Here is a 27,644-nt window from a genome sequence, read left to right on the forward strand (position 1 = left end):
ATGGAAGTGATGGAATGATTCCTTAAAAGTTTTATTTCTATGGCTATTTTCCAAGAAGTGAACTAATTATTGACAGAATTGTAATAAATCGACTTAAGCAGCAATTTGATTAGGACTTTTTATTCCTGTTTTATGTTTGCTCTTTCTTTAAGCTGCTCATTCCTAACGTCTGAGCATGTTCTTTATGAGAAGCTGAATTACGCCAGGAAAGAGGAATGTGCCTCTCACGCGTGTGGGAGACGTTGAAACGCTGCTTTGTTCGCTGCTTCAGTGGAGAAGAGCAGCGGCGGCGTGGACATGAGGCTATTTGAACTCTTTATTTGCCACATTTACAATATTAATAACTGCATTTCTACAAGTTGTCACATCGAGTAAAAGATCTTCATTCCAGGCTGTCTTTGGGGGCCGAGCTGAGGCTGGATGCATGCATTTAATAAATTGTAGTCTCAAGTAGTCATTTTTGTAAATAATTAGTTTCAGTGAAAGAATAAGTTAGCATATTGTATGCATCTAATGTTGCAAATGTACATACAGCAAACTTTGCTATTAATCAACAGTCAGGCACCGCAAGTGGGGTCTCATACATAATGAATTGTGCTTAAGCCTCATGGGTTTCTTGATAGAAAAATAAAAGAAAACACAAGTGTGGTAAGCTTTTGAATAAAATTTAACTAGATTGCCCTGCATCCTGTAATTGTTTTGCAATCATTAGGGACTTGATAATTCATCTATAGTTTTGGGGTGTTTTTATCTTCATCTGTCAAGTAGTGGGGATTTTTAATGATATGCTAAAGTGTTGCTAAAATACAGTTTTTCTTTTCATAATTTGAACACTTAAGGGAGAAAGTAAGTAGGCTTTTTTAAGGCATTCTAGTCTGCCAAGTGTACTCTTTAAATTGTCTTTTAAAAATGTTTTATTATTGCTGATGTATTTTTAAGAATCAATTATTTTTAAAAAGAAAAAATATACAGTTCTTATGACATGTACCTTCTATGGGGGAGGAGTTGGAAATTGACATAAAAATGTCTCTGTGTTTTTGATGGGTGTTTTAAAATACTACAGTAAATTCCTCTGTGGGCTTGTTGAGGTTCTGACATTAATTTCAGGCCCAAATAGGAAGGTCTTAGGATGTCCATTAAAAACTGACTTCCAATTTAAGCAACATACCTACGGCCACCCAGAAAGGGAGTAGTGGGGCCCCGTTCAAGTTTAAACCGCCTCTTGCTCCTCCCGTCATCGACATTGGCACCTGAACCATCAGTGGCCGTGGTGTTTGCATGTCCCTGGTGGGGGAGCTGCCTGGCTCTCCAGGGAGACTTGGGCCTAGGGTTTAAGCGAGCGTGGGGCTCAGGGCCCCCCATGGCCGGGATTTCAGGGCTGAGGGGTAGTGGAGCCGAAGGGCCTCCTTTGTGATCCGAGTGGCCGTCAGCAACGCCCGGAGACCGTCACACCACAGCTCTCCCAGGGACGAGCCGGGCGAGGTTGGAGGAGAGGGCAGGGCAGAGAATAAATTTCATTTTATTGTAGAAATGGAAATTTGTGTCATGGCTTTAAAAATCTGGTTTTATGTGTGTGTTTAATGTCATTCGTTTTAAATGTAGCATCATAAATCCTGGCTCCAGAATCAAAGCTGCTTAATTACATTTCACCCATGAATAGTAATCTAACGCCAATAGAGAAAGAGTTAAAAAGGAGAGCCACAGAGTAAGGCAGAGGTTGAGGTCTTTAGCACAAGCATAAAAAATCAATTTCAGATGAATTTCACTACTATAAAAATTCTTCAAATGTCCTCTGAGGATGGGAAATGCTAGGAAACCCAGCTCCCACTTCAATTCCCTGAGCAGCAGCGGGTGCGGCCACCGGCGTGGGCATTGCCGTGGGGTGCCCGAGGCACCCTGTGTCACAGGGGTATCTGAGTCAGGAGACGTGAGTCTGGAAGCAAAGAAGGAGGCCGGTGGGTATGGAACCCCACCTCTCGGATGAAGACGCCCATCTCCCATAGTGTTCGCCCCCTCGCTGAGGAACCCCGATTCTGTGCCTGACGGACAGCAGGCCCCACAGCCCTGAAGACCAGCAACGGTGATCCTTGACCAGCACCCCAGCCCCATCTGGGTTCTGCAGGAGGGGCCAGTCCCAGGTGGTCATGGGAGGTTTTGAGGGGATCCCTGACCCTCTCTGGCCTCCTCAGGAGGGAGTCCCCCCGATGGGTTGAAGGCGGGGACTTGGTGCATTGGCTCTCTTCACCTCCCTGTGCTGGGCCGCGTGGCCAGGTGATGGCCTCTCCCAGGGGCCGTGAGAGCAGGTTGAAGACAGAGTGCACAGTGTAGCTCCCCCACCTGCCTCCGGGCGGGGCGCCAGGCAGGGAGGCGGCAGGGCTCCGGGAAGAGCCTCTGCACCTGTGTTTTGGCGGCTTTCCTGCCATCCCACGAAGGCTCAGCAGCTGTAGCGTCTGAAAGGAAGATGAGAGCAACTGCCCGCCAGGCCTGGAGCACCCAGGACGTGTGTCCTATGTCCAGGGCCTGGTGGTGGGCAAGAAAGTCGCTTGCGGGACTGGGACTCGTCTTCTTGCTCCAGCGGAGCACATACCCAGAAACCAGCCCCTGCCGAGAGGTCGGCTCCGTGAGGGGCGGCTGCAGGTCCCGCAGACAGAATCAGCACCAGCTGGACCAAACAGGCCACTGAAGGGAGCCTAAGTACATTGCTTTAAACTTAAGGAGATAAAAGGGAGACTAGCAACCGCAATGAGCAATAAGAGTTGGAAAAGGAACAAATGGAAACCCCACACATGGAAGTCATGGTCCTGTAACTGATATCACAAACCCTGGAAGGACCCACACACAGACACCGTCAAGCATGAGACTCTGCAGACGGAGAGCAGACGGGGAGGAAATGCCCCTGAAAGAGCACAGGCGATTGGAAACGCGTGGACGTGCTGTTCTGTTGGGGGTGGGCAGGTGAGAGGGTGAGGAGCAGTGTAATTACTTTCCTAGCATTTCTGGAAAAGGCTTTTGGTAGCGAACACTGGTGGCTTGACTGACAGGTGATCATTGAGGCAAACATACACCCGTTCGTCCTGCAGAAGGACAGGCACACCGGCCCTGGAGTTGCTTCTGTGCTGTCATCATCGCTCTGTCACAGCTTGCTTCTGGCTCGGCACAAGCGTTCAGAGCCCCAAACAGAAGTGCCGTGTCCTGGGACCCCCTCCCTTCCTAGGAATCACCCCTAGAAGGGGGCGAACACTACGGGACACGGGCATCTTCATCCGAGAGGTGGGGTTCCATACCCACCGGCCTCCTTCTTTGCTGTTTTCAAAGATATCACGTTTCTTAAAGCGGAAGGTGGACTCGTGGGTGAGAAAACCCCCCGGGTCTCAGCCTGGCCCTCCTCCAGCACCTCTGCTGTCCTCACGCTGGTCGCACAGCTAGTGGAGACGTGGGTGCTCGTGCCACAGCTAGCCTTGACCCCCTTCGGGGCGGCAGTGTTTTCTGTTTGCCCTTCAGATGTGTGGAGCAGGGCCTCGAGCTTTATTAATCTCCTGTTATCACTTTTGCAGCCCCACCGAGGCCCCCGCCCCTCCTGAGCCGCTCGGCAGCCCAGAGGAGACGGTGAAGCCCCTGATGGAGTGCGCAGCCTGGCTGGACGCCTATTTCCAGGAGCCCACAGCCCTCCAGGAGCTCCCCGTGCCTGCGCTCCACCACCCCGTCTTCCTGCAAGGTCAGTACCTCCGCCGCCGCGGCGCTTCCTTCAGGGAGCGGCCTTGTTAGCTGTCACTTACATCACAGCGCGTTTTATTGACTGGACCAGCTCCATACTCTTCCATCCTCTGCCCGGGCAGCATGTGGCCACGCTGTTAGGACAGAGTGCGCGAGCCCCTCCGCTTCCCAGTGGCTCTGTTAGTTTTGGCACGTGGTCCCGTCGTTCTTGGCAAAGGCAGTGAAAATGATGCATGCAGACCGACTCCGGACTCTCGCGGGCAGAAAGGTTTAAGCAGGAACACATCGGAGCGGCAGTAAACTTCTCAATGAGCTCATTGTGAACTTGAACTATCTACTGGCCAACAGCACAGAAAACGAGGCTGTGGACAGGCAGCCACTGCCATCGACTCAGTGGCTGACACGTACATCAGCCTGGGTAGCAGCAGAGTCTTCTTGGATGAGTTTTCACCTTCACTTCTTGAACTTGCCATAGTTAGAAGTTCTACTTTTAAGGGATGAGCCGAGAACACGTTGCCTCCGTGGAGTGTGCCAGAGGCACAAACAGTCAGTGATAATCCCAAAACGTTTTCCCAGGCGTTCCTTTGTAAGCTCTTGTTTGGATTCTTACTTACGGCAGGAAGTCATTCTAGACACATGCCACACACGGGTTTATTTTGCATAGAGACTCTTCAAGTTTTGTTATAAGTGAGCATTTATACAGGTATATCCGTGCGAAGGCGTACAGCCGTGTGCTTAAAGAATCGCCTTGAGACTTTAGGTAGGGTAAATTTAAAGCAATCTTGAACTTAAAAATGGAATGCACCAAATAAGTTTAATGGCATTCTAATTCCTACTATGATTTTCAGCGAAAACGAACTTGAAAATGGAGCAGTGTTTACAGGGAGGCGGGTAGAGAAATCCCTGAAAGGCTGAGCTAACATGTGAGTTGACTCACAGTCAACAGAGAAGACCTTGAGCGTTTTTGCACATAATGAACTAGCTGGGGAAAGTTCTGAGAAGAGGTGCCTGTCAGCCCATGTGGTTCAGAAGGTCTCTGTCGGTGGGGGCTCCAGAGATTCTCACGGGGGGTCTAGGATGGGGCAGCTGGACGGCGCTCTGCACGTGTCCAGAACCCGCCATCGTCCACAGGGCCCTGTGCTCGCCCTGCCTGCTCGGGCCCCTTCCCCCAGCACCAGGAGTCCCGGGGCTGATTGCGGGTGGGTGACTGTGCCGGGGCCATGCTCTGCGAGCTGAGGGACTCAGAGAGGCAGCTGGGAATCTGGGAGCCATGACCTCTTCTCTCCGCTGCTGGGAAAGAACCGTCCAACCGGCTTTCCTTCTGTCACATGGGGAGCAGCAAACATTTCAGGTTTTGAAATTGTCAGAACAAAAATCTTACAAAACCAGGGCAGCAGTTCCGTGCGTCTGAGGGGGTGGGGAGCAGCGGGCCTGTCTGGTCCTGGAGGCCTGTCTTCAGCTCTTGGAGAGGGGGACCAGCCGCTCTTGCCCTGCGTCCCCGGCTCTGGGCCCGCACCAGGCCAGGCCGTCTCCTCGGCCAGCAGGTCATGGTGATGGGAGGGCTGGTGACCAGGGCCAGCGGGGAGCAGCCATGGGGATAAGGAGGAAGGTCCCAGTTACCCCAGTAGCCCGTCCCGCCCCCCGTGAGACAAGTGCCCTGCAGTGCTGACGGGCACTTCTGAGTGCGCCGGGGCCCCCTCCAGCTGGTTTGGGAGGTGGGGGCAGCACCTGCCTGCCCACAGTTAGGGGCTGCGGGCCCAGGGTGTCCCACACTGCTCAGTCCCTCCCGGGCAGGGGCCAGGCGTGGGGATGTTACGGTTTAAGGAGGGAGGTGGCCAGCACAGAGTTCATTGGCACCGGCCCCGGCTGTGCCACTCCCCTGTGTGTCCAGCTATTGTGGGCTTTGCTCTCTCTACCGTGTGTCTAGGAGCCAGTGACATCGTAGGGCAGTGATGGCGAACCTATGACACGCGTGTCAGAGGTGACACGCGAACTCATTTTTTTGGTTGATTTTTCTTTGTTAAATGGCATTTAAATATATAAAATAAATATCAAAAATATGTCTCTTTGTTTTACTATGGTTGCAAATATCAAAAAATTTCTATATGTGACACGGCACCAGAGTTAAGTTAGGGTTTTGCAAAATGCTGACACGCCGAGCTCAAAAGGTTCGCCATCACGGTGCTGTCCTCTCCTCTGTTTTTACTCTTTTTACTTATGCTCTCCCCTCTGTCTGAAGTGCCATGTCCCCTGCATGTCATGTTTTACTATGGTTGCAAATATCAAAAACTTTCTATAAGTGACACGGCACCAGAGTTAAGTTAGGGTTTTTCAAAATGCTGACACGCCGAGCTCAAAAGGTTCGCCATCACTGTCGTAGGGAGAGGGCAGACCCCACGCAGGGAGGTGGTGGGCAGCCTCGGAGCTCTGGGGCTGGGATTAACAGAGAAATGAGCCTCTGTGCAAACAGGGTGGGGGGGAGCCATTTTAAATGGGGAATAAGTGTCCTTCTTTCTGTGCATGTTAACTTTTGAGTATACGTCTGTGTGTCATTGTTTCCTCATGTTCTGGCTTCTGCGAGGAGACCAGGTCTGCCTATTTCCACTTGTCCCCTACTCTTTCTTCTTGAAGCCCTGAAGGTACTGCTCATGACCTCTGCCCCAGGCCCTCCGCCGTTTGCCCCTCGGGCCGCAGCGTGGCCTGTCCTGCTGCCCACGGGCCCCTCTTGAGCGTGGCCAGACTGCCTGTCCTTGCAGGATCCTCTGTGAGGTGAGCGCACTGTGAACCGCTGGCTCCGTTTGGAAGGAGCCACAAAAATGCATGCGAAGGTGAACCACATGACATTGCTGTCCGCCAGGTTAACGCATCAGATGCTGGGAATGTCAGGTGGTTCAGCTCCTCTCAGAGAATTCCCGGAGTTAGAGCAGCAGCCAGGTAGCTCTCTGGGGATTTTTCTCAGGGAACCGATTGCTGCCTCATCCTGGGGCCAGGAGAGGGGGCTGTCAGGGGCAGGAGCCAGGAGCGCGGGACCACGCTGTGAAGGAATTAACGTGAACGGTGAGCTGTGGAGTACGCCGAGCTTCCTCTGAGGTTGGGGTTTTAGAGGTGGGCGTTTTCTTCTTGTGTTTTTGGGGTTTGGTTTTTGCTAAGCTGGTTTATTCAAGTGTGGACAGAATCGCTTTTCTGTGACCGAGAGCTCGCAGCCTCATAGCACAACGATGCGTATCAGGGAGGTCACGTCCTCCCTAGAAACCTCTCCCAAAGGTCAGTCTTGTGTATTTTGAATTCATTTTTCTCCAAGAAACCGTTCTTTAGTGAAGCCATTATTCTTGAAGTAAACCTTTGCTTAATGTTTCTTTCATAATGAAATATCATTTAAACCTATTTTCTGTGAACACTCCCTAACTTCTCGGTTTTCTCACCAATAAGTTTAGCTTCTTAGTGTAACATGCATCTGAGGCAGCCTGAGAGGCCGGTGGCAGGAGCACTGGAGTCACAGAGGTGGCGCCTGGGCAGGCGCTGGAGCGCAGCCTGCGGACCAGCAGGGCCGGCTTCCCGTTCGGAAAGGGCACAGGCACTTCTTTCTGTTCGGAGCCCTCCCTCTGCCCACGGAGATCCTCCCGCTCACAGGCTGCCCGTGGCCAGGAAGACGAGACGGGCGGGCAGGCTGCTAACCCCGGCCTTTCTGCTTTACCTGCCAGCCCGGGTGGGTGCCTCCCGGGGAGGGCCCGGCCCTGTGCTGGGGACACCCCCCCCTCCCGGTGGCCCAGCGAGATGCTGGGCCCTTAGCCGGTCCTCCCGGTGCCGTCTCGCACATGATGGTTTTCAACAGATGAGATCTGAGTTTTCTTTTTAAAGTGACGGCAATGTTCCCTTTTAAATGAAATATTTAACACTTTAATAATTCCTTCGTCACAGCTATTAGCTTGTAGCTATGAAACCGGTGGCATGACAGTAGTAAAACCTGCATTTTTAAACCTGCCGGCTACAGCCTCCGGCACGGAGCCTCGGAAGGATTCTCGGGTTCGTGGGGCTCTGAGAACCCCTTTCCCAAGGGCCTCTCCCCAAATTCCCACCAGAGACTTCAGGAGAGGCCCCATCAGAGGGCTCAGCTACCCTCCCGGTGTCCTGGGGAGTCCCAGAGCCCAGGGCCTTCCAGGGGAGGCTGTGAGTCCTGGGAGGCAGGGACAGCGCAAGGAAGGGAGCCACCCTTTCCTCCATCCTCACCAAGACAGCCCTTTAAAGCTAGAAGCCCACTTGGGTGCCGAGCAGGGCCGTCCTCCAGCCCCTACACCCTCAGCCACCCGGCCAGCTCCTCTGTCCCTGGCTGTCCCTCACGTCCTGGAAACGGCCAGCCAGGCCTGGGTCTCCCAGGCGCGGAGCCCCCTTCGGTCCATGTCTGGAGCCCGTTGCTGCTCCTCACGGTGCTTCCTGAGCCGCGGATCCAGCGAGTTAGTCTTCAGAGGGTCTTGGGGGTTGGAGGGTTTTCTCTTTAGTCCCCCCTCCCCCTGTGACCACAGCAGGAGGCAGCGCTGTGCTTCCAGCTGTTGGTGCAGATACTTTCCCCTGAGTTTAAAGACCATCACCAGCTCACATAGAAGAGAGCGGCTGAAACAGGGATGCACTTACCGCTTCCGGGGTAGGCCATCACCGGTCCCCCTCTCAAATGGGGACATGCGGATCGTTGGCCTTGCTGTGATGTCACTGGTGGGGCTGGCAGGGGTGCCCGGGCGGGATGAGAGCCAGCCAAGGACACTGCTCTTACGTCCGTGGGAGGGAGGCAGCTGCTGGAACGCCTCTTTCAGCCCTGGAGCTGCCGCGTGCCTTTTCGGGGCGGTAAACGTGGGAACCTGGGTCCCAGGCCTCAGGGGCTGGGGCTGGGCCAGGTCAGACGGAGAGACCAGGTCCAGAGCCCGAGAGCAGGTGTGGCCGGGAAGTCCAGGTGCCGGAGACGGTCAGGTGTCGGGAATCAGAGCAGGGCCAGCAGCAGGAGCAGCCCGGCGCCTGTGTCATGGACAGAACAACCCGCATGTTCCCATGGTTAGGACCACGAGAGAGAAGACAAGTGGGATGTTTGAGAGCGAAAGGAGGGCAGAAATCGCTGGAAGCGAGCAGTCTACGGGTGTAGAGCCAGCCAGGAGGCTATGAGATGGGGGGCACAGTCTGCTTCACTGAGGACATTTCGGGCTGAACCATCGAGGGGTCCCTCCCCAGTGGGAGCTGAAGACCCGCCCCAGCGGTCACGCTTCCCTGTCCAGAGCCCTTCGGAGAGGAGGCTGCTTTCTGCAGAGGGTCCAGCAGTGGGCGCTGCCCTTCCCCAGAGGAGAGGCCCCCGTGGGCTCGCCCGCCCCCTCTCCGGGCTGCCTGGTCCCTGGCCACATTGGACCCTGTCGCTTCCAGCGCTTCAGCGGATCGGATCGGAAATGCTAGGTGACCAGGATGGCGTCTGGGTTGAGGTTTCTCTGGGTGGGGCTCCCAGCCTGAGCGGAGAGGACATGGTCCCGCAGGTGGCTGTTCTGCAGGGTCCCTGCGGGGCGCTGGCTCTTGGCGGCCGCTGTCCTGGTTGGTCCTGACTCCATGGACGTGGGACTGGCCACGCCAGCTCGGAAACACTCGGGGCACCGGCTGCTCTCTGCTCAGCTTGCTGATGACCGCACTCTGCCATGTTGGTGAATCTCAGGGGCCAAAGGCCTGGGGTCTGGATTGTGTCTTAGTTCATCGTTTCCCATTTGACTGTGCAGTTTCCCGCCGGCGATGGTCGTTAGCGCTTGCTAATTCTTTAGGCTGCGCAGCCACGTCTTGGATGAGGAGTTTTTAAAGTTTCAACTGTGGTTCATCCAGGCAAATAGATTTTTCAAGTTACTCTCCTGTTTTGGCTCCTTTCCCTAGGGGTGTGAGGGGGGGTGTGTATCAGAATGTTCTAGAAAGCTTGTCCATAATATTATACGTATACTTCTCACTCCTTCCAAGACGCATTGAAATATTAGGATAGGCAAATCTACACATATATTTACATGTACATGTGTATATATGCATGGGCCCTATTTTGAGAATTATTGCTCTAAAGAAGTTTATTAAAATGGATCCAGCTCGTCTGAGTGCGATTGCTGTGTGCTCCACCCTACACTGAGTTTATTGTCCTTGACAGTGATTTTGTTTGAGACGCTGTGAGACAATGGCTGTGTTTGCTCCGTTGTTAACTTAAGTTCTAGGTCATGTGTGCATGTCGGCCTGGTCGGGAGCTCAGGTCTCAGCCGGGTGAGGAGGTAGAGTACCCAGTATGGCGGCTGTGTTCCCGATTTGGAAAAGATGAGTACGAGGGGCTGCACGTCCACACCTCTGCTGTCAGGCGTGCAGTCAGCTCAGGAATCTCGCCAGGTGCGGCCAGGGTCACCCACGGGCGAGGGTCAGCAAAGCCAGCCAGGAGCCGCGGGAGGTGTCCAGGACATTGGTCCACACTGTGTGTTTCTGTTGGAACAGCTGGACACATGAGGCTCTGGATTCTTCTGTAGACCGTGAGCCACGGCAGGGCCAGCAGAGGGGACGCAGTTCTTCGGGTTCTGGATTCAAGCCCTTCTCACAAATCAAGTGTGGATCCCGCCCGGGGATCGCTGGGCTGGCTTTGGAATAGTCACATAATCCCCTCTGTGGCCTCACACTTCCGCTAGAGAGCAGGCACTTAAAATGCCCTCCTCCTGAAGGAGAATGTGGTTGATGGGTCCAGCTCCTGAGATGCTGGTCGGGGCTGAACAGAGCCTGCTAGACCCCAAGAACATCCCTGGTCCCTGTGTAATCAGTGGTCACCAAGGCCTCCGGGGAAGCCTGGTGACCTGAATGTTCCATCCTAGACCTGAGGGGTCAGATCCTCCATTCCCTGAGGTTTCCATGAATCAGGTAAAAAGTGAACTTCACTCAAGGTCGCCGCAGTCCCACTGCATAACCTAACCAAGCTCGAAGGGTAGCCACAAAGACTGAGCGTCAGCCGCTTTCAGACCTTGTCGGATAGAATGGGGCGTCTATTGCCGATAAACAGTACTTATAATTGAAATGATTACGAGGGCTGCTTTTATGGGAAAATATCCACGTTAAATACAACTGTTACCGCTAGCACAGTAATTAAACAGCAAACTGATGAAGGTTCCTATTAAAAATAAAAGTCAGCCTGCTCATGTTATGCACAGTCATCTGCCGTGTCTGCCTCCTGGACTCGGGTTAGTTCACCTCCAAGGAGCAGGGGCCCAGCAGGAAATGGAATTCGCATTGTCACCGCAACAATTTTTCACTTGACGTGGGCTTTGGAAAATAGGGATTTTCTATCAGGCCTGTATTTTAAAGTAAAAACAGACTTTGCACTTAGATATGCTTTTAAAAATTTTATTCTCACCGTAGTCACTAGACAAACGTGCACTGCTTGCTTCCAAAGCAAACGTTTGATATTTTTGTTGTCACAGAGTGTTGTATGCTCACAGGTCACGGGCGCTGTTCATGTATTTTGATATCATTCTGGCAATAATAAATAGAATTCTCTCTATGACCTAGGTTTCTAGAGAAAATATTTTAGTAAAAATTTCATAGAAATGCACTCGAAGTTATCAATATGTTAAATGTGTGAATATTTATATAAAATTCATGACAATGAAGCTGTGAAACTCTTTGTAGGAGCCAAAAGTGTAAAAACGATTACTTAATTTAAATGCTTTATCACACGATTTTTGCCCTTATATTCAAACGGACTCAGAATGTAAGATTTACAAGCATATGCCCGTTAAAGGTCATGTTTCACATGCTGGGATGGAGAAATCAGACTCTTACCTGGATGAGGGGTGAGGCTGAGGCCAGGGGTGCAGCTGCCATGACTACGTGGGTCGAGTCCGCAGGCCAGAGGCTCAGTCCGCTGGGGCACCGGGTGATGTTTCAATGCCAACAACATTCTTCTGAACCAGCACATTGAAGCGTGAAGTAGGGGAAAGGGAAGTCTTTTTAACCCTTAAATACATCACCCAGTCACAAGTTTAGATCTGCTTTCGTGCCGCCCTCCCAAATACTAAAGTAAACATTGATCAGATTTTGGGAAATGGTATTTCTGGTGAGCACTGCCTCTCAGCAAGCATAAATCTATCCCGTATCTCTGTTACTATGACAACTACTTTTTCTTTTCTTGAGCACCGCTGTTCATTGTGACACAAAATACATCCTGTGTACAGAGGAGGACCGTTCCCGGCCTGGGTGGGTTCGCATTGTCTGCTTCTTTAAATGACGCACATCCCCGCCTGTCTGGGCTGTGTCCATGCCTGTGCCCGTGCCCAGCACAGTTCTCACCCAGTGATGGAGCTGAGACACTGGCTCATTGCTTGGCCAAGACCTACACTTCTCATAGGAAATTTGCATCCCTTTCTCTTTTTAGAATAAGATATGCAAGAACCAACATAAATGGCATATCCTCCCCGCCTTTCTTTCCGAGGACTGGGCCTTTGATGTTCAAGAGGAGCTCATATTAAAGGCGGCCCTAGCAGGCGGCTGAGACGGCGCCTGTTTACGGCAAATGTAAAACGGCACAAATCTAGCTGAATGTGACGGTATCATTAGTTTGTGAGTCGCATCCTTGAAAATAACTGTGGAGGAGCCAAATCAGTTTAAAAGAAGATAACAAAATGGTTTAAGCTACTTAGGTTGAATGCCAATTATATTTTAATATTCAACTGAGCATATTTTACGAAGAAAAAAGGCCACGTTGACGCATGCATAACTCACGGCGCGTCGGCCAGCTGTGCCGCTCTCCTCTCCGAGTCACTTTGTGCATTTTAGCAGCATGGTAATTTAGTGGAGAACTACCTGAGTGATGGCATTTTCAATGAGCAGGTAATCTACAGAGAATTTTTATATGGTTATGAGTTCTGTGCTTCAGCCCAGCAACACAAAAATACATCAAGACCAATTACGGTATCAACTTTCAGCGTGGTACCCTCGCCACGCGAGTGCATGTATTTCTGCCCCAGGCATTTCAAATTGCATCTAATTTGAAATCTTTGGGGTTTTAATTAAATTTCAGAATATATGGAATTCTTCATTAGTACCTGCTCTGAATCGCAGATGATCCTTCTCTCAGTCTCTCGTTAAAGAAGTCGGCTGTGGTTAGTAGCATGTTCAGAGCCTGATCACTGGTGGGGTCTGGGTATTGGAACAGAAATAGTGAAATGCAAAATAATATCAAAAAGATTATTAGTCCGGGGAGAGTCTCTTGATTTGTATTTTAATGGAATTTTACATTTCTCTTAATGATTTGCAAATTGTCCTCTGATTATAAGATGCATTAAGCTTTTCATTTTAATGGCAAAGACACAGCCATTAGCAGAATTTTTTTTCTGTCTTCTTTTTAGAGTGCTTCCCTGCAGCAGATAAATATTGAAACCATTAACACCTTTTGATGTCCATCACAGCCTGCGTCCTGGCGCCACGCGCCCTTCACAGTCCGCCGTGGTTTCGCCGTGGTAGCCCCTGGCTGGGGGTCCCTGACTCTTTTCTTCCCTGGCTGTGTTTTGTTTTCTAGAATATAGGATTCATTTTTTTAATGTTTGTTTTTTTTAATTATTGATTTGAGAGAGAGAGAGGAAAGGAGAGGGAGAAAGAGAAACATCTATCGGCCTGCCTCCTGTACACACCCCAACCTGGGATTGAGCCCGCAACCTAGGCATGTGCCCTGACTGGGCATTGAACTGGCAACCGTTTGGGGCATGGGACCCTGTCCAAACAACTGAGCCACACAGGCCAGGGCCAGGATTCATTTTTTAAGTTTCATTGGATGGTCTTGTTCATTTGTGTTAAAGCTGATGCATTTAAATGTTATTCATGGCCCCATTTGTATTAATAAGAGCGTCGGTGTGAGGGCTGTCGGTGCTCACAGCTCCTGCCTCAGTCTGGTCTGCAGAGCTGGAGGGCGGGCCCGGCGGTGTGCCTGCGGAGAATTCAGAGAAGTCTCACTTGCACGCTGGATGCTTCCGTGCACAGCCATGCACGGTGACAGGGCCACCAAGCTCACTGCCTTAGCCCCCTGACCAAGGCTGACCACAGCTCGACGCCCAGAGCAGGGGCACTTGCCTTTGGTTTGACCTTGGTGTTCAGGCCAGGGCTTCTCGGCCCCTGCAAAGTGTGTGATTCGCATGACTGGAGCCACGAGGCTGTCATCTGTCTGCTCCTCCTGCTGAAGGTGCTCAGGGAGCTGTCACTCTGACCTGCGGTTTGGTGGGCAGCGCTGTGCAGCCCAGCAGCCGGTGCCAGTGTGCGGCCCGGAAACTGCGGCCGCCTCCCAGGTGAGCCCGCACCCCCCTGGCCCCAGGCTTTCAAGGGCAGATCTTCACTCGGCGCCAGAACAGCAGACCCGAGTGTTCTAAGCAGCTGTGGTTCTCAGGAGGGACCTGGACACAGCCCCGTTCTGCAGGGCTTTCAGGGGAGGCGGCTAGGCTTGCTCCATGCCACCCTGGCCCTTCCCCAGCGGGTGTCATCTTTGGAGGTGTCTGGGGGTTCCTCCACGTGCCACACAGGCCTCCATCGCCAGGAGGGACGCTGCCTTTGTGTCGGGGCTGTCAGGTGGCGTGGAGCCTGGGGGATGGTCTGTGAAAGCCTTCACGCGGCTTGTGGGAGCCAGCGCCCCCTCTGCCTGCCTGCGCAGCCTTGGGAAGCACTCGCAGCCTGTGTCTCAGTCAGTGCGGCGGCCGCAGTGACAAGCAGCCCAGCCTGGCGGCTTCCCTCTCAGCTCTGGAGGCTGAGAGTCCAGGACCAAGTCCGTTTCCTCTGAGCCCTTCTGCTTGGGCTGGAGATGGACACCTCTCACATGGCCGTCCCTCTGCACAGATCCCCTGGGTCTCTGTCCTCATCTCCTCCTCTCATAGGGACACCAGTCAGACCAGAGTCAGGTCTCAACTCAATCGCCTCTTTAAAGTTCCCCACTTCTGAGGTGCTGCGGGTTAGGACTTCAGCATTTGAATTAGGGGGGGTTATGGTTCGGCCCAGAACAGCCTTTCGAGGCCTCTGAGTCACCATCTGTGACGTGGGGACGGCGGTAACGATGTCAGCATGAGGGTGAACTGAGGCCACCAAACACCCAGCCCTAGAAGGGGCTGCCACCTTCACCAAGGGGAGCGTTTTCCCCCGAGTCCCCGCAAGGGCGAGTGGCCCGGGCACCGCTCTGCCCGTCAGCTCAGTGAGGTCTCGGGCCCTTACTCTCAAGTGCTGTCCATGGCATCCAGCAGAAGGCACCAAGGACATGGTCTCCGCATGCCCCCGTGTGCAGGGCTGGGCACGCCGCTGCTGCAGCCACAGCTCTGCAGGGAGAGCGCTCCTCGGTGGGCAGTTTGTCTCACGGGAAACTAAGGAACAGAGCCAAGTCACCTTGTCATTGGAACAAAGATCTTTCTACCTGTCACTTCTCTGCCCACTTACTGTCAAGTTCTAGGCACAGTAACAGCCGCATCAAAGGACTTCTGGGACACGAAGGTCTAAGCACGGGCTGCGTGGGCAGGCCGCACGGAACCACAGCAGGGGGTGAGCATGTGCGGGGAGAGTCTCTGGGGAGAGTCCCCTGGAGCTGGGGGGGCAGGTGGGGCCTCCGCCTGCCTCGGTTCTGCTGGACACCAACCCCGCGTAGCCTCCCGGGCCCACGGCGTCCCTCCCTCTTCCCGAGTCTGCTCCAGAACACCAGTGCCTGCTCCTGCCTCTGCTCCTGCGTAGCCGGCTCTGGGAGGCCTTCTTGGTGGGCTGTGCACACGGTGTGGACAGAGCGAATTCTAGTGGCAGCGCCCGGGCCGGGAGGAGGGTACAGAGACGATGGGGTACCTGTCCTCGGCGCACGGGGCTGCAGGAGACGCGTCCGTGGCCTTGACCGCTGTGGGGGTCTTGTGAAGCGTGGCCATGGCCTTTCTAGCACCAGGGACGCATGTTATTGCCTGTGCCCTGACCGATGCAACCGCCCTGGCTCCAGGCCGTCTTCTAAGCATGTCCTTGCTCTGCAGATTAGACACCTAAGGGTGGGGTGAAGGGCCAGCCAGGGCTCAGCCCCTGGGCGCGCGTGGGAAGGCATGCCTTGTGTTTCTTAGTGAGGAGCTGGCAGCACGGCTGTTGTTCCTTCTTCATTCTACAAGGAGGGTGGGAAGTGCACCCTGTGAATGAGGATGCTTTTGAACGGTCGTTCTTGCGGGTGAGTGAGACCCCGAGGGGAAGCACAGAACCTTCGGCCGGGGTGCTGGGTGGACGCAGGACTCAACGCCGCCTCCCCTGCGGCTGCATCTCTAGGGCCCCAGGGCCCTGCATGAGCCAGGGCTCCCCGGAGACTTCCCGAACGAACACCCAAGTGCAGGTGGCCTCTGGGCTTGATGCCCTCGCGTCCCTCCCCTGCCCACCCCCCTCGGTGCTGCTAGGACGGCATTTCCGGGTTCCACACGTCGCAGTGCCCTTCGCCGGGCCACCTCCCCGAGCCTCAGCCCTAGGTCACCTCTGCACCCTGCCCCTCTCTGCAGAAGCACCCGGCCGTTTCCTGAGCCTGCTGCCTGGGGGTGGCCCACGGCTGCCCCTGTCTGCGCTTCTGCCCTGGTCCCTGCGAGGAGGGAAGGGGCCTGACCCCTGGCTGGGTAACGCCGCGGCCCACCATGTCCCTTCCTACTCGGAGCTTGTCTGGTGGGTGTCCTGGCCGGCGTCCCTCCCCTCTGCGTCCCCTATCGAGAGCACACGTGGGACCTGTCGTGTGGGGCCCGCCGGCGCCCACACCTGGGCAGCCCGACCTCATTTGAATGGGTGAGAACCAAAGTCAGCTGCACACGCGGAGCCGGATCCCACTCAGCCCACCACCACTCCCTCTGACTTCCTCCGCTGCCTGCGGCAAAGGCTCGGCGTTGCTGCTGAGATTAATCCCCAAAGAGCCCCTCGTTCCTCTGCAGAGAAATTAAAGCTCGCCAGGTTCCTTCCGCCTGTCCTTCTGACAGCTCTGTCAGGAGTGACGTGCCTCCTGCGCGGCGTGATCCCCGTCCGACGGCGGGAACCGTTCACCAGGAGATTCAGGCTGCGCTCTCTTCCGGTAGGTGGGTCCTCAGACGTTACCTAAAATTATGGAACAGACCTCGGGCTCTCCGACAAGCCAGAAGCCGCACGGGTGGGCCTGGGTCAGAGCACCCGCCCCGTTAGATTCGTCATTTTTCCCAAAAGTCGAATCAACAAGGTGGACGATAGCGTCCTTCCGCGGGCCGGCCTGGGGGCACCTGCCCAGGGTGAGGAACAGGCTTGTTTTGAGACACAGGAGCCGAGAGAAACCTGGCGCAGCTTCTCTCCTCCTCCTGGGTGCCGGTGAGGGCTCGCAGGAGGCTTCTGGAAGTTTCTTTTGGGATGCATGGGAGTTGCTGCCGGTCAGGAGAGAGGCAGTGTCTGCACGCGGGGACTGCTGGAACGTTAGCACACGTCTGACCACCCCTGGTATTTAGCGTGATCTGCTCTGAAACTACTAGCGAAGGGTCCCGTCTCTGCCGTGTGACCGAAGCCACCAGGAAAGGCTGGTTGGATGTGTGACGTCACCTTGCGGTGGCTGACTGGCAGGATGGAGGCACACTGTCTTGCATGCGTTGGTAACACTGTCATTTTAAATATGACCTTCTCCCTTTCTGGTGTTTGGATCACGGGGTTGTGTCGCGGTGGGAATTTGACCCCGTGCCTCGGTGTGGGGTTGGTTGCCTCTGATCACAGCGCCCTGGCCAGGAGCTGGCGTGTCTGTAAGGAGAGCGGAGCCAGCAGGAGCCCCAACGCAGGGCCCGCGGACATGGAGTCTGCAGGGGTGGGGACGGCAAAGGGCCTAGACAGGGATTTTCCGCTCGATCCCGACTCCCTTACCCGGCGTCACCCTGTATGAGGTGTGACACCCACACTCCCTCCTGCCCACCCTCTCGGCATTTGTAGGCCGTGTATCTCTCTCTCTCTCTCTCTCTCTCTCTCTCTCTCTCTCTCTCTCTCTCTCTCTTTCGTATTGTTCCGAAACCGTTAACACCTGTTCAGAAGCCAGTTATTCCGCTTTGAGCAGAATGACAATTATTTGAATGGTAGCGGTGTTAATGGATAATTATTCACATTCATACCAGGACATTCACAGTTTAATCATTTCTCTGAAGGCTTCCTTAAGTTCGAGCTCAAAGTCTTCGGCATAATTCTTTTGTTAAATAAGTTTCGGGCACTCTAATTACGGGGAAGGTGAGTAGGAAGGCGCCAGGTGCGGCTTGCGGAGGTTGCACCTCCCCTCACCTGAGAGCCTCACCAGGCGACGGTGGCAGCGCCCGCACGGCAGGGGCTCATTTCCCTGGACTAATGGGGCTAATGGTCCAGTCCTTCTGCGAGCTGAGTCCTCGAGATGAGCCCCAAGACTCTGCTCCGTGAGCCCAGACCAGACAGAGCCTCCGGGCGCTCCTCATCCTGAGCTCGGAGCCCCGTGTGGCCTGGCCCGGCCTGGAGATCTCCAGGGCCCCCCAGAATTGTCGAGGACCCCGAAGAGCTTTGGATCATGAGGGCTGTATCTCCCTACATGTACCATGTTAGAAAGTAAACGGGGGATTTTTTAAGTGTCTTCATTTTAAAGCAACACTCTACTATAAATAGTTATTTATAGCAAAGTAACTATTTTCTAAGACCAAACACATGTAAGGACAGTGTGACATTATCTTAGTTTTTGCCAGCCTCGTGGATGCCTGCGCTTGGATGTGCGTGGCCCCTACGGGGCGAAGCGCTTTCACAGGCCCGCGCATGGGACCCTCCTGCCTGTCCCCCATTCGACCAGGAGACTGGGTGGGCGGGACAGGTGGCGGGGAGACTGCCCGGTTGTGAACTTCGTGGCCAGTGCTGAGGGATGATGCGCAGAGGGGAACCTGCCTGAGGCCCCGCCTTCCCGAGGGATGCATGCTTTTTTTTTTTTTTTCTCATGGCTGCCCATTTGTTCCAGCACCATTTGTTGAAAGACCATCCTTTTCCACTAAATCGCCTTTGCTCCTGGATTTGTGTGGGTCTGTTTCTGTTCTGTTCCATTGAGCTCAATATCTGTTCTTTCACCAGTGCACAGGGTCTTGATCTCTGTCGCTTTATAGAGAGAGTCTCTTTTCACACATTGGAGAGCCTGGCATTCCATGCCTGGGACAAAATCCGCTTAATTTTGGTGTCTTGTTCATATATATATATGTTGGGTTTGATTTGCCAGTACTTTGTTGAGAATGTTTACATCTGTGCCCATGGGAGGTATTAATCTGTACCTGGTTTCTGTCTTTTTCTGGTTTTGATATTGGAGTCATCATAGCCTCTTAAAATGCCTTGGGACGTGTATCCTCTTCTGTTTTCAGGAAAAGATAATGCTAAATGGATGTTTCTTCTTCTTTAAATGTTTGATAAAACTTTACTGGTGAAGTTATCTGGCCCTAGTGATTTCAGATTTGAAACTATGAATTTGAGTCCTTGGTAGTTACAGAACTATTCCAGTTATCTGTTTCATGTTGGATGAGTTTTGGTAGTTTGCAGTGTTTGATACATTGGTCTATTTCATTTATGTTGTTGAATATTATGCATACTTATTTGTAGGAATCCTTTATTATCCATTTAATGTCTGTGAGGTCAATAGCGACATATTTGTTCTTTATCTTTATCAGTCTTGCTAGAGATTTATCAATGTTATTGATCTTTTCAAAGAACCCCATGTTGGCTTCACGTATTTCACTCTTACTGTTCTTCTGGTTTCAATTTCATTGATTCTGCCATTATCTTTATTTACTTCCTTCTTCTCGATTTGGTTTTATTTTGCTCTTTTTTTCTGGTTCTTAAGTTGGAAGCTCAAATAATTCATGTCTTTTCTCAAATATGCATTTAATGCTATACCTTTCCCTCTAAGAAAGCTCTGGTTGTGTCTCATACATTGTGAAATGCTGGGTTCTCAGTTTTCAACCAGCTCCGTGTATGGTTTGATTCCCCTAAGGCTTCCTCTGTGACCCGTGGATCACTTAGCAGTGGCTGATCTACTATCCAAATGTTGAGAGATTTTATCTTTTTTATTAATGTCCCGTCTAATTTCATTGTCATGAGAGAATATAACTTGTATGGTTTCAGTTACTTTAAATTCCTTGAAGTTTGTTTTATAGCCCAGAATATGGATGTCATGGTCAGCGTTCCGTGCGCATTTGAAAAGAACATAGATTCTGTTGTTCCTGGGAGGAGGGCTTGGTAAATGCCGGTTACAACCAGGTGGTTGGCAGTGCTTTTTTACTTCTACATCCTTGATTTCCTGTCAATATTTCTGTCAGTTACCGAGAGAGAAGTATTGAAGTCTCTAAGTATAATTATGGATTTGTCTAATTCTCCTTCCAGTTTTTGTCCATTTTTACTTTATGTATTTGAAATTCTGTTGTTAGGTACACAAAAAATTGCAGTTGATATGTCATCTTTGTGGGCGGTTTCTTTCATCACTATGTATTATTCCTTTTTATAAATATATTTTTTTATTGATTTCAGAGAGGGAGAGAGAGATAGCAACATCAATGATGAGAGAGAATCATTGATCAGCTGCCTCCTGTGTGCCCTCTAGTGGGGATTGAGCCCACAACCCCGGCATGTGCCTTTGATCAGAATCAAACCCAGGACCCTTCAGTCTGCAGGCCAGCGCTCTATCCACCGAGCCAAACTGGCTAGGGCTATGTATTATTCCTTTTCACCCTGGAAATTTTCTTTGCTCTAACTCTACTTTGTCTGATATTAACTTTTTAAGATTATTGTTTACATGGTATATTTTTATCCATTCTTTTACTTTTAACCCACCTATGTCTATTATTTGAAATTTTTTTTAGAATGCACATATTTGGGTTCTTTTTTTAATTCATTTATCTTTTCATTGATGTAATTAGACCGTTTACATTTAATGTAATTATATGTTTGAATTTAGGTATAAACATAACATTTATTTCATTTTATTATTTATCTTATTTATTACATTTTATTTTTATTATTAGGTAACATTTCATTTGTTTTCTGTCTTTTTCCTGGTTTTCATTTCTCTTTCCCCTTTCTATCCTTCCTGTGGGCTATTTTAACACATTTTTGGTATTTTATTTTAATTTACCTGTTAGTTTTTTACTATAGTTATCTCTTTTTATGGTTTTTTCTATACCTAGTGGTTGCTCTAGGTATCGCATACTGATTTTTACAGTCTAATTGGAATCAATATTTTACCACCTTATAGTAGAATGTAGAAACCTTTCCACCATAAAGATCCTTGAACTACCACCCCTTGCTGTTATAGTGGCATATATTTTACATCTATACACACTGAAAAACTAAAAATCTTATCTGATAATGTCATGGTTTTGCTTTCAGTCATCATACATATTTCAAAGATTGCAACAGGAGATTCCATTTCGTTTGTTCTGCCTTTATTTCTAACTAGAGGCCTGTGCACGAATTCCTGCACGGGTGGGGTCCCTTTGCCTGGCAAGAGATTGGGCCCATCTTGCCCAGTCCTGATTGGGGCCTGCCAGCCAGGGGGAGGGACCACGGGAGGTTCGCCGGCCACTGGAGGTTGGCTGTGGGAGCTCACTGACCACCAGGGGGCAGCTCCTGCATTGAGTATCTGCCCTCTGGTGGTCAATGCGTGTCATAGCGACCAGTCGACTGGTCATAAGGGTCGCTTAGGCTTTTATATATATAGATGTTCCAAGCTTCCCTCCAGTATCACTTCCCTTCTCACTTTAGCAATTTCTTTAGCTCAGGTCTGCTTAGAAATACATTATCTTTGTTTTTATCTAAAAATGTCATTATTCTAACTTCATTCTTGAAGGATTTTTTTCAACTGGACATAGAATTCTGAGTTGCTAGATTTTCCTCCTAGCACTTTCAAGTTCTTTTTCAATTCCTCTGACTTCCATAGCTTCTAACAAGAATTCTGCTGTTGTTCAAATCATTGTTCCCCTAAAAAGAGTGCAGCGTTTTTCTCTGGTTGTTTCAGGTATTTTTCTTTGTCTTTAGATTTCAGCAGCTTGATCTGGATATATCTAGGATAGGATTTCTTTGGGTGAGCCCTGTTTGCAGTTTGCTAGGCTTCTTACATCTGTAGTTGTATACCTCTAGCCAACTTTGGAAATTTTTTGCTATTTTTTTTCTACATCACACTCATTTTCCTCTTCTTTGGAACTCTAATAATTTAAATGTTAGACCTTTTGGCTTTGGCCCACAAGTCCTCAGGCTCATTTGGAGGGTTTTTGTTTGTTTTTAACATTTGCTTCTGTGTATTTTAGATGGGATCATTCCTGTTGACTTGTCTTCAGTTTCATTGACTCTCTCCTCTGGCGTCTCCATTCTGCTATTAAGCCCATGCAGTGCAGTTTTAACATTGTAGTTGTTGTATTTTTCAGTGCTAAAATTTCCATGTGATTCTTCTTTATAACTATGTTTCTTTGAAATTCCATGTCTTTTGTTTGTTTGTTTGTTTTAGGGGTCTCTTCCCTTCTCGCAGCATTTCTCTTCCAGATCCTTTAAAGTGGTCAGATGATGTATATCAAGTCATCATGCTGTACACTTTAATAGCCTGCAGTTTTATTTGTCAGTTGTGCCTCAAAAACCTGTGGCAAACGTTGTCAGGTGATTCCAGCTTCTGTGTCATCCCAGTCTTGGTATTTGTTGGTTCTCTTTTCCCAGGTGAGTAGAGGTTTCCTGGCTGGCACCTCTGGCCTCTCCTGCCCGGCCTCTCATGTGTGGTGTCCACAGGCCTCTTATCAGAGCCGGGCTCGGCTGGGTCAGCCCCAATGTATGAGTGCAGGCTGCCTGACGTCCACTCCCACACGTGGCACGAAAAGAGCTCACATGAACGGTGGTGTCCACGATACAGGACAAGGTCTCTCCATGGCCAGCGCTGGGAAACTGCGTCACCACCTCCTGGCTGATGATGCACAATCCAGACAGAGAGCGAACTTAGGAAACAACGTTTGCAGGGCTGGGTGGTCACAGAGGGTGTGTTGTAAGTAGGCGCCCAAACCATATGAAAATGGCCACGTCGTCTGGGTCAGGGTGCTCTTGACCCCACAGCACAAACATGAAGCCGGACCCCAGAACAGGCCACAGAAGGACGAGGAGGAGAGGATGAAGGAAGGAACTTCTCTTGACACAGCCCTGAGTTCCCAGCCTACTCTCTGGGCGACCCTGTGGGAGAGAAAAGAATCCTATTTCACGGTGCCCTTTTGGCCACCGAAGGATTTATATGGTCTCCTCGAGCTCAGGAGAGTACCTGTGTGTGAGTTTTTACAAGCAGCTTTTACTCCATTACGGAAGGATATTGAACAGCCGAACGTGTTGGCCCGTCCTCCAAAGCGGCTCAGCTGCAGCATCTGCTTCGGCACAGGTTGGCGTTCACGGCACCGACGCGGAGAGCCGCCTAAACTAATCGATGCATTTGCTCCCTGCAGGGGGAACTGAGTTTCGAGATACATTTCTAAAAAGATGTGCTTGATTGCTGAGCGTTGCCTTCTTTGAGCTTTTCTCCCTAATACATTGCCCGGGATGTACAGGGTGAGAAATGGTCTGCCATTGACAGTGAAGCTGGAAATGTTGGGGAAACTCTGCTCTGATGTGGCTGCGTCATTGTTTTATGATGCGACGCTTTCACCCTGGGAAGGAAGGCGCTCTGTGACGTGGCGGGATGCGTCGGGGCTGGCGCTCTGAGGACGCTGGAGAGGAGCCCGGCTCCCGAACTGCTCCGTGCTGCCCTGGGCTTCTTATTTCTTTTTAATCCTCACCCAAGGAGGTTATGTTTAGAGCGAGGAAGGGAGCAAGAGAGAGAGAGAAAAAAAAACCCAACATTGATTGGTTACCTTGACCAGGGATCGAACCCACAACCGAGGTCTGTGCCCTGACTGTGAATCGGACCGCAGCCTTTTGGTGCCGGGATGGTGCTCCAGCACCGACCCACCTGGCTGGGGCCGTGCTGCAGCGGACCTGGCACGCACACCTCTCCTCCCGTTTCAGCAGGTTCTGGAAGTTCCGGGCTGTTCTGGGAAACCCGGGTGCACCCTCTCCCCGAGTCAGACTGCAAAAACAGAAGCCGGCCACCCTGTGATCGGAGGCAGGGGCCAGGCCCTCCACCCTGCCCGGAGCTGCCCTGCTGCTCCCACGCAGCTGCCCCGGAATCTCTCTTCCGCAGGTTACCATGGCCGGGCTGCCTCGGCCTCGTCCTCCATGTTTTTCAAATCAGGGCGACAACAGCAGCCACAGGCACGGGGATGAGCAGTTGGTTTCAAACCTCCTTCTGAAGAAGTCCCAGTAAACAGGCTGTTGCCTAAGGAAACCCGCCCAGCCGCCGGCCCTGCACACGGCCTGTGCTAATGAACCCCAAGCTGTTAATGTGGTTTCTTCAGTTAAATTGATTCATGAATTTTGAAGAGAACATTATCTAATGAATTTTCTTTGAATAGAAAGCAATTAAAAGGACAAATCAGTCTGATTAACCCCAAAGTCACCCTCCTGCCACAAATGGTGTACAGTTTGAAATTATATCATAAGAAACTGGAGCACACTTGCTATCTTTTGCCCTCGCCTAATCCGTGTAAATTAATGAACAACAAAGTTAATTTCTTTGATGACCCTTTTCTCGTATCACCTGGATTATGCTGATGTTTAATTTGCTTAATGTTATAATAAAGACCAAACAGATTTTTTTCCCGGTGACGTGATTACCCTTCCCTTCATTTAAGAAGTGATTTTTATTATTTAACGTACATGTAAGGGTGTGTTTTCTTTTAGAACCAAATTGCACTTTGCCAGCTTGGCACAGAGTGTAATTAGTGCCGTCACGGGCACGGTTGGGACACCACTCCTCCCAGCAAATCCTCCCCTTGGTTGGTGCCATGGGGACCTCCTGCCACACAGGGCTCAGTGCCCCACCGCAGGGATGCAGCTCCCCCTGTGTCCAGCCCTCCAAGCCGTGTCCAGCCCTCCCAGCCGTGTCCAGCCCTCCCAGCCATGCCCAGCCCTCTGAGCCGTGTCCAGCCCTCCCAGCTGTGCCCAGACCTCCGAGCCGGCGTCCCTGCAGAAAGACAATAGGCATCATCCAGACTGGCCTCCTTCTCAGCCCCGGGCTTCCTCCTGCAAACCCTGCACCAGAGACACTCTAACACAGTGGTTCTCAACCTTGGCTGCACATTAGAATCACCTGGGAATCTTTTTCAAATCCTGATTTTCCGGAGGAATGAGGCCCAGAAATCAGGATTTTAAAAAGATTCCCAGGTGATTCTAATGTGCAGCCAGGGTTGAAAACAACTGCTCTAACACCAGGGGTCGGGGGCAGAGCGCTCTCGTGTTCACCTGTTCGTCCTCAGCGCTGCGGTTAAAGCCAGAATGACGTTCTTTTATCTGCAGCCCTGCTCACTACAGATGCCTGTAGCAAGGTCGCTGCCAACCGGGGTCTGCGGTTTGGCCTTGAGTCGGCTCACTGTCGATTGTGGGCGCCAGCATGACCGCCCAGCCGGGCCGGGGCTTCTCTTTCCTCCTGGGTCTTGGCTGAAGTGGGAAGTGAACCGGCAGCACGAAGGATTTCTCGAGGTCGGTGGGCAAGCGGGGACTTCTGTGCATAGGAGCTGGACCGCGTGCTGATTTATAGAGGCCCGTGGACCGAGAGAGCATCAGGCAGGAACGGGGAAGGCGGAAGAGGCCGCCAGTCTGGGGTGCGTGGTCTGGGGCCCCTGGAAGGAGCCGCCGCTCTGTGCCCGCCTCACGCACGTTCCCTGTGCAGGAGCCCGTGGAGGCCGTGTTTCAGTGGAGTGAAGCGCCTCTGTTTGTGTCGACGCCTTTCTGCTTTGGCACTGGCAGCTGTTTGTATCAGAGCTGTGGGAGCCGATTGTCCAGATAACATCGTTCTGCATTCCCTTCTAGACTCATTCACCGGACAGGTGTTATGGAAGCTGCTGAAGGCCGTGAAATTCGGAGAAGTGGTTTCTTACCAACAATTAGCGGCGCTGGCCGGCAACCCCAAGGCCGCGCGGGCGGTGGGCGGAGCAATGAGAAGCAATCCTGTAAGTCGGGGTGACCGCGGAGACGGGTTGGCGGGTGGGCCTGGGCACCACTCAGGGGCTGTGCCATTTGATGTGAGCATGTTTCCCAGGCAGCCTGTGCTGGGGGGGGGGGGGAATTCTTATACTTGTCGCGGGGGGGGGGGGGGGGGGGGGGGGGGGGGGGGGGGGGACAGGAAGCTCTTGTGATGGGGACCTTGGAAGAGATGTGGGTTGGGACCCCCTGTTTCGGGGGGAGGTGGTGAAGGAGCATCCCGCCCGCCTCTGAAAGCCCCTTCCTTGGTGTGTTAGACCCACGGGAGCACACGGGGACGGGGCCTGGCAGAGGGGCGAGCAGACATCCCTTCATTCATTCAACAGCGGGGCGTCCTGGGAGCCAGTGTAGCCACCTGTCCCGGGAGCCGGTTCCAGCAGGAGGCAAAGCAGAGTGAAAGGCCCCTCCAGTTTCTCACATTCTAGAAGGTTCATGTGCCAGGTCCAGCTCTCCAGGGCATCTCTGTTACGAGGTGCAGCCCTCCTGGGCCTGACCACCAGGGATGGCTAAACTCTGACCTGGGCTCCTGGCTGGATCTGGGCGTGGCTGCCCCGAATTCCTTCATGGCCTGTCCCTCCCGTGTGTCTGACGGCGGGTTTGGCCAAGGGCAAGGCTCACAGACACGTGATGCCGTCTGCTCCAGAGGATAGGGCCGCGGTGCCGGTGGCTGTGCCTGCCGTGCCCAGAAGGACAGAGGGCACCTCTGGTTCCCATCAGGTCACACACAGGCCAGAGGCTGTCCAGTCGCAGGAAGGAAGTCAGCACAGTGAGGGGAGAGGCCGTGACGTGGGCCTGGGTGTGGGCAGGATGGGCTCCCCGCCTGCCTGATGGCTCAACCCTTCGGAGACCCCGCTCAACCATGTGAGGCCCCTGGAATGTGCCCTCCCTCCTCGCCTCTGCAGGACCGCATGACACGCTGTCCCATTGGCAGCGGCTTCTCCCTGCCGCCACAGGGACGTCTCTGATACGGCAGAAGAATGCCATCCGATCGGGCAGAGCGAATAGCATCCCTGAGTTGCGGGATGGGAAATTACTGAATCAGACCCACTTTCTGAAAAACTGTGTGGCTTTGCTGTCTATTTTCAAAACTATTTTCCTCCCTGCTCACAGGGGACAGGCGGGCGTCTGCACGCCACAGCTGGCTGCACCCTCCGCTGGCTCGTGGCCGCCCCAGGGCAGAGCCGGCGTCTGGGAGGTGGCAATTACATAGCCTCTCGCACAAAACGGCCTTGTTGCTCTTTGAGAAGCATCTCCTGGCGGTTCGCAGGGGGTGGCACTGTCTTAACGTACATCCACTCTGCAAGAGGTCTTCTGCAGCAATGTGACATGGGTGACGCACCGCGTCCCCTCCCATGTTTCCCGTGTCTCCGTGTCCGGAGCTCTCGGTGACAAGGGCGCTGTGTGCACCGCTGTCTGTCATTGCTGGTGCCGGCCTATCGTAGGGTACATCCCGCCACACAGAGGGCCGCATGTTTGTGGAGCCTACGGCATGATTCCGAGTTAAGTTTGGGAACATGGTTGTTGCATTTGCCAATAAAGCTTCAATGCATCTTCCCTTTGGGAGGTCCCCATCCTCTGCTGGGTTGTGACTGGTTCAATGTTGCTCTAGATCAGTGGTTCTCAACCTTCTGGCCCTTTAAATACAGTTCCTCATGTTGTGATCCAACCATAAAATTATTTTCGTTGCTACTTCATAACTGTAATGTCGCTACCATTATGAATCATACTGTAAATATCTGATATGCAGGATGTATTTTCATCGTTACAAACTGAACATAATTAAAGCATAGTGATTAATCACAAAAACAGTATGTAATTATATATGTGTTTTCCGATGGTCTTAGGCG

The 27,644-nt window shown here is 52.1% G+C and overlaps 1 protein-coding gene across 1 annotated transcript in view; it reads left to right on the top strand.

The window, feature by feature from the left end:
* Positions 1-27,644, top strand: part of MGMT (O-6-methylguanine-DNA methyltransferase) — a 149,215-nt gene that overhangs the window by 113,720 nt on the left and 7,851 nt on the right. The window contains exons 3-4 of the mRNA XM_014550610.1: positions 3,555-3,715; positions 25,627-25,766. Of these exons, the coding sequence (XP_014406096.1) occupies positions 3,555-3,715; positions 25,627-25,766 (301 nt within the window). The remainder of the gene's footprint in view (positions 1-3,554; positions 3,716-25,626; positions 25,767-27,644) is intronic.

This window comes from Myotis brandtii, unplaced genomic scaffold (assembly GCF_000412655.1).
Source record: "Myotis brandtii unplaced genomic scaffold, ASM41265v1 scaffold604, whole genome shotgun sequence".
Taxonomy (NCBI): domain Eukaryota; kingdom Metazoa; phylum Chordata; class Mammalia; order Chiroptera; family Vespertilionidae; genus Myotis; species Myotis brandtii.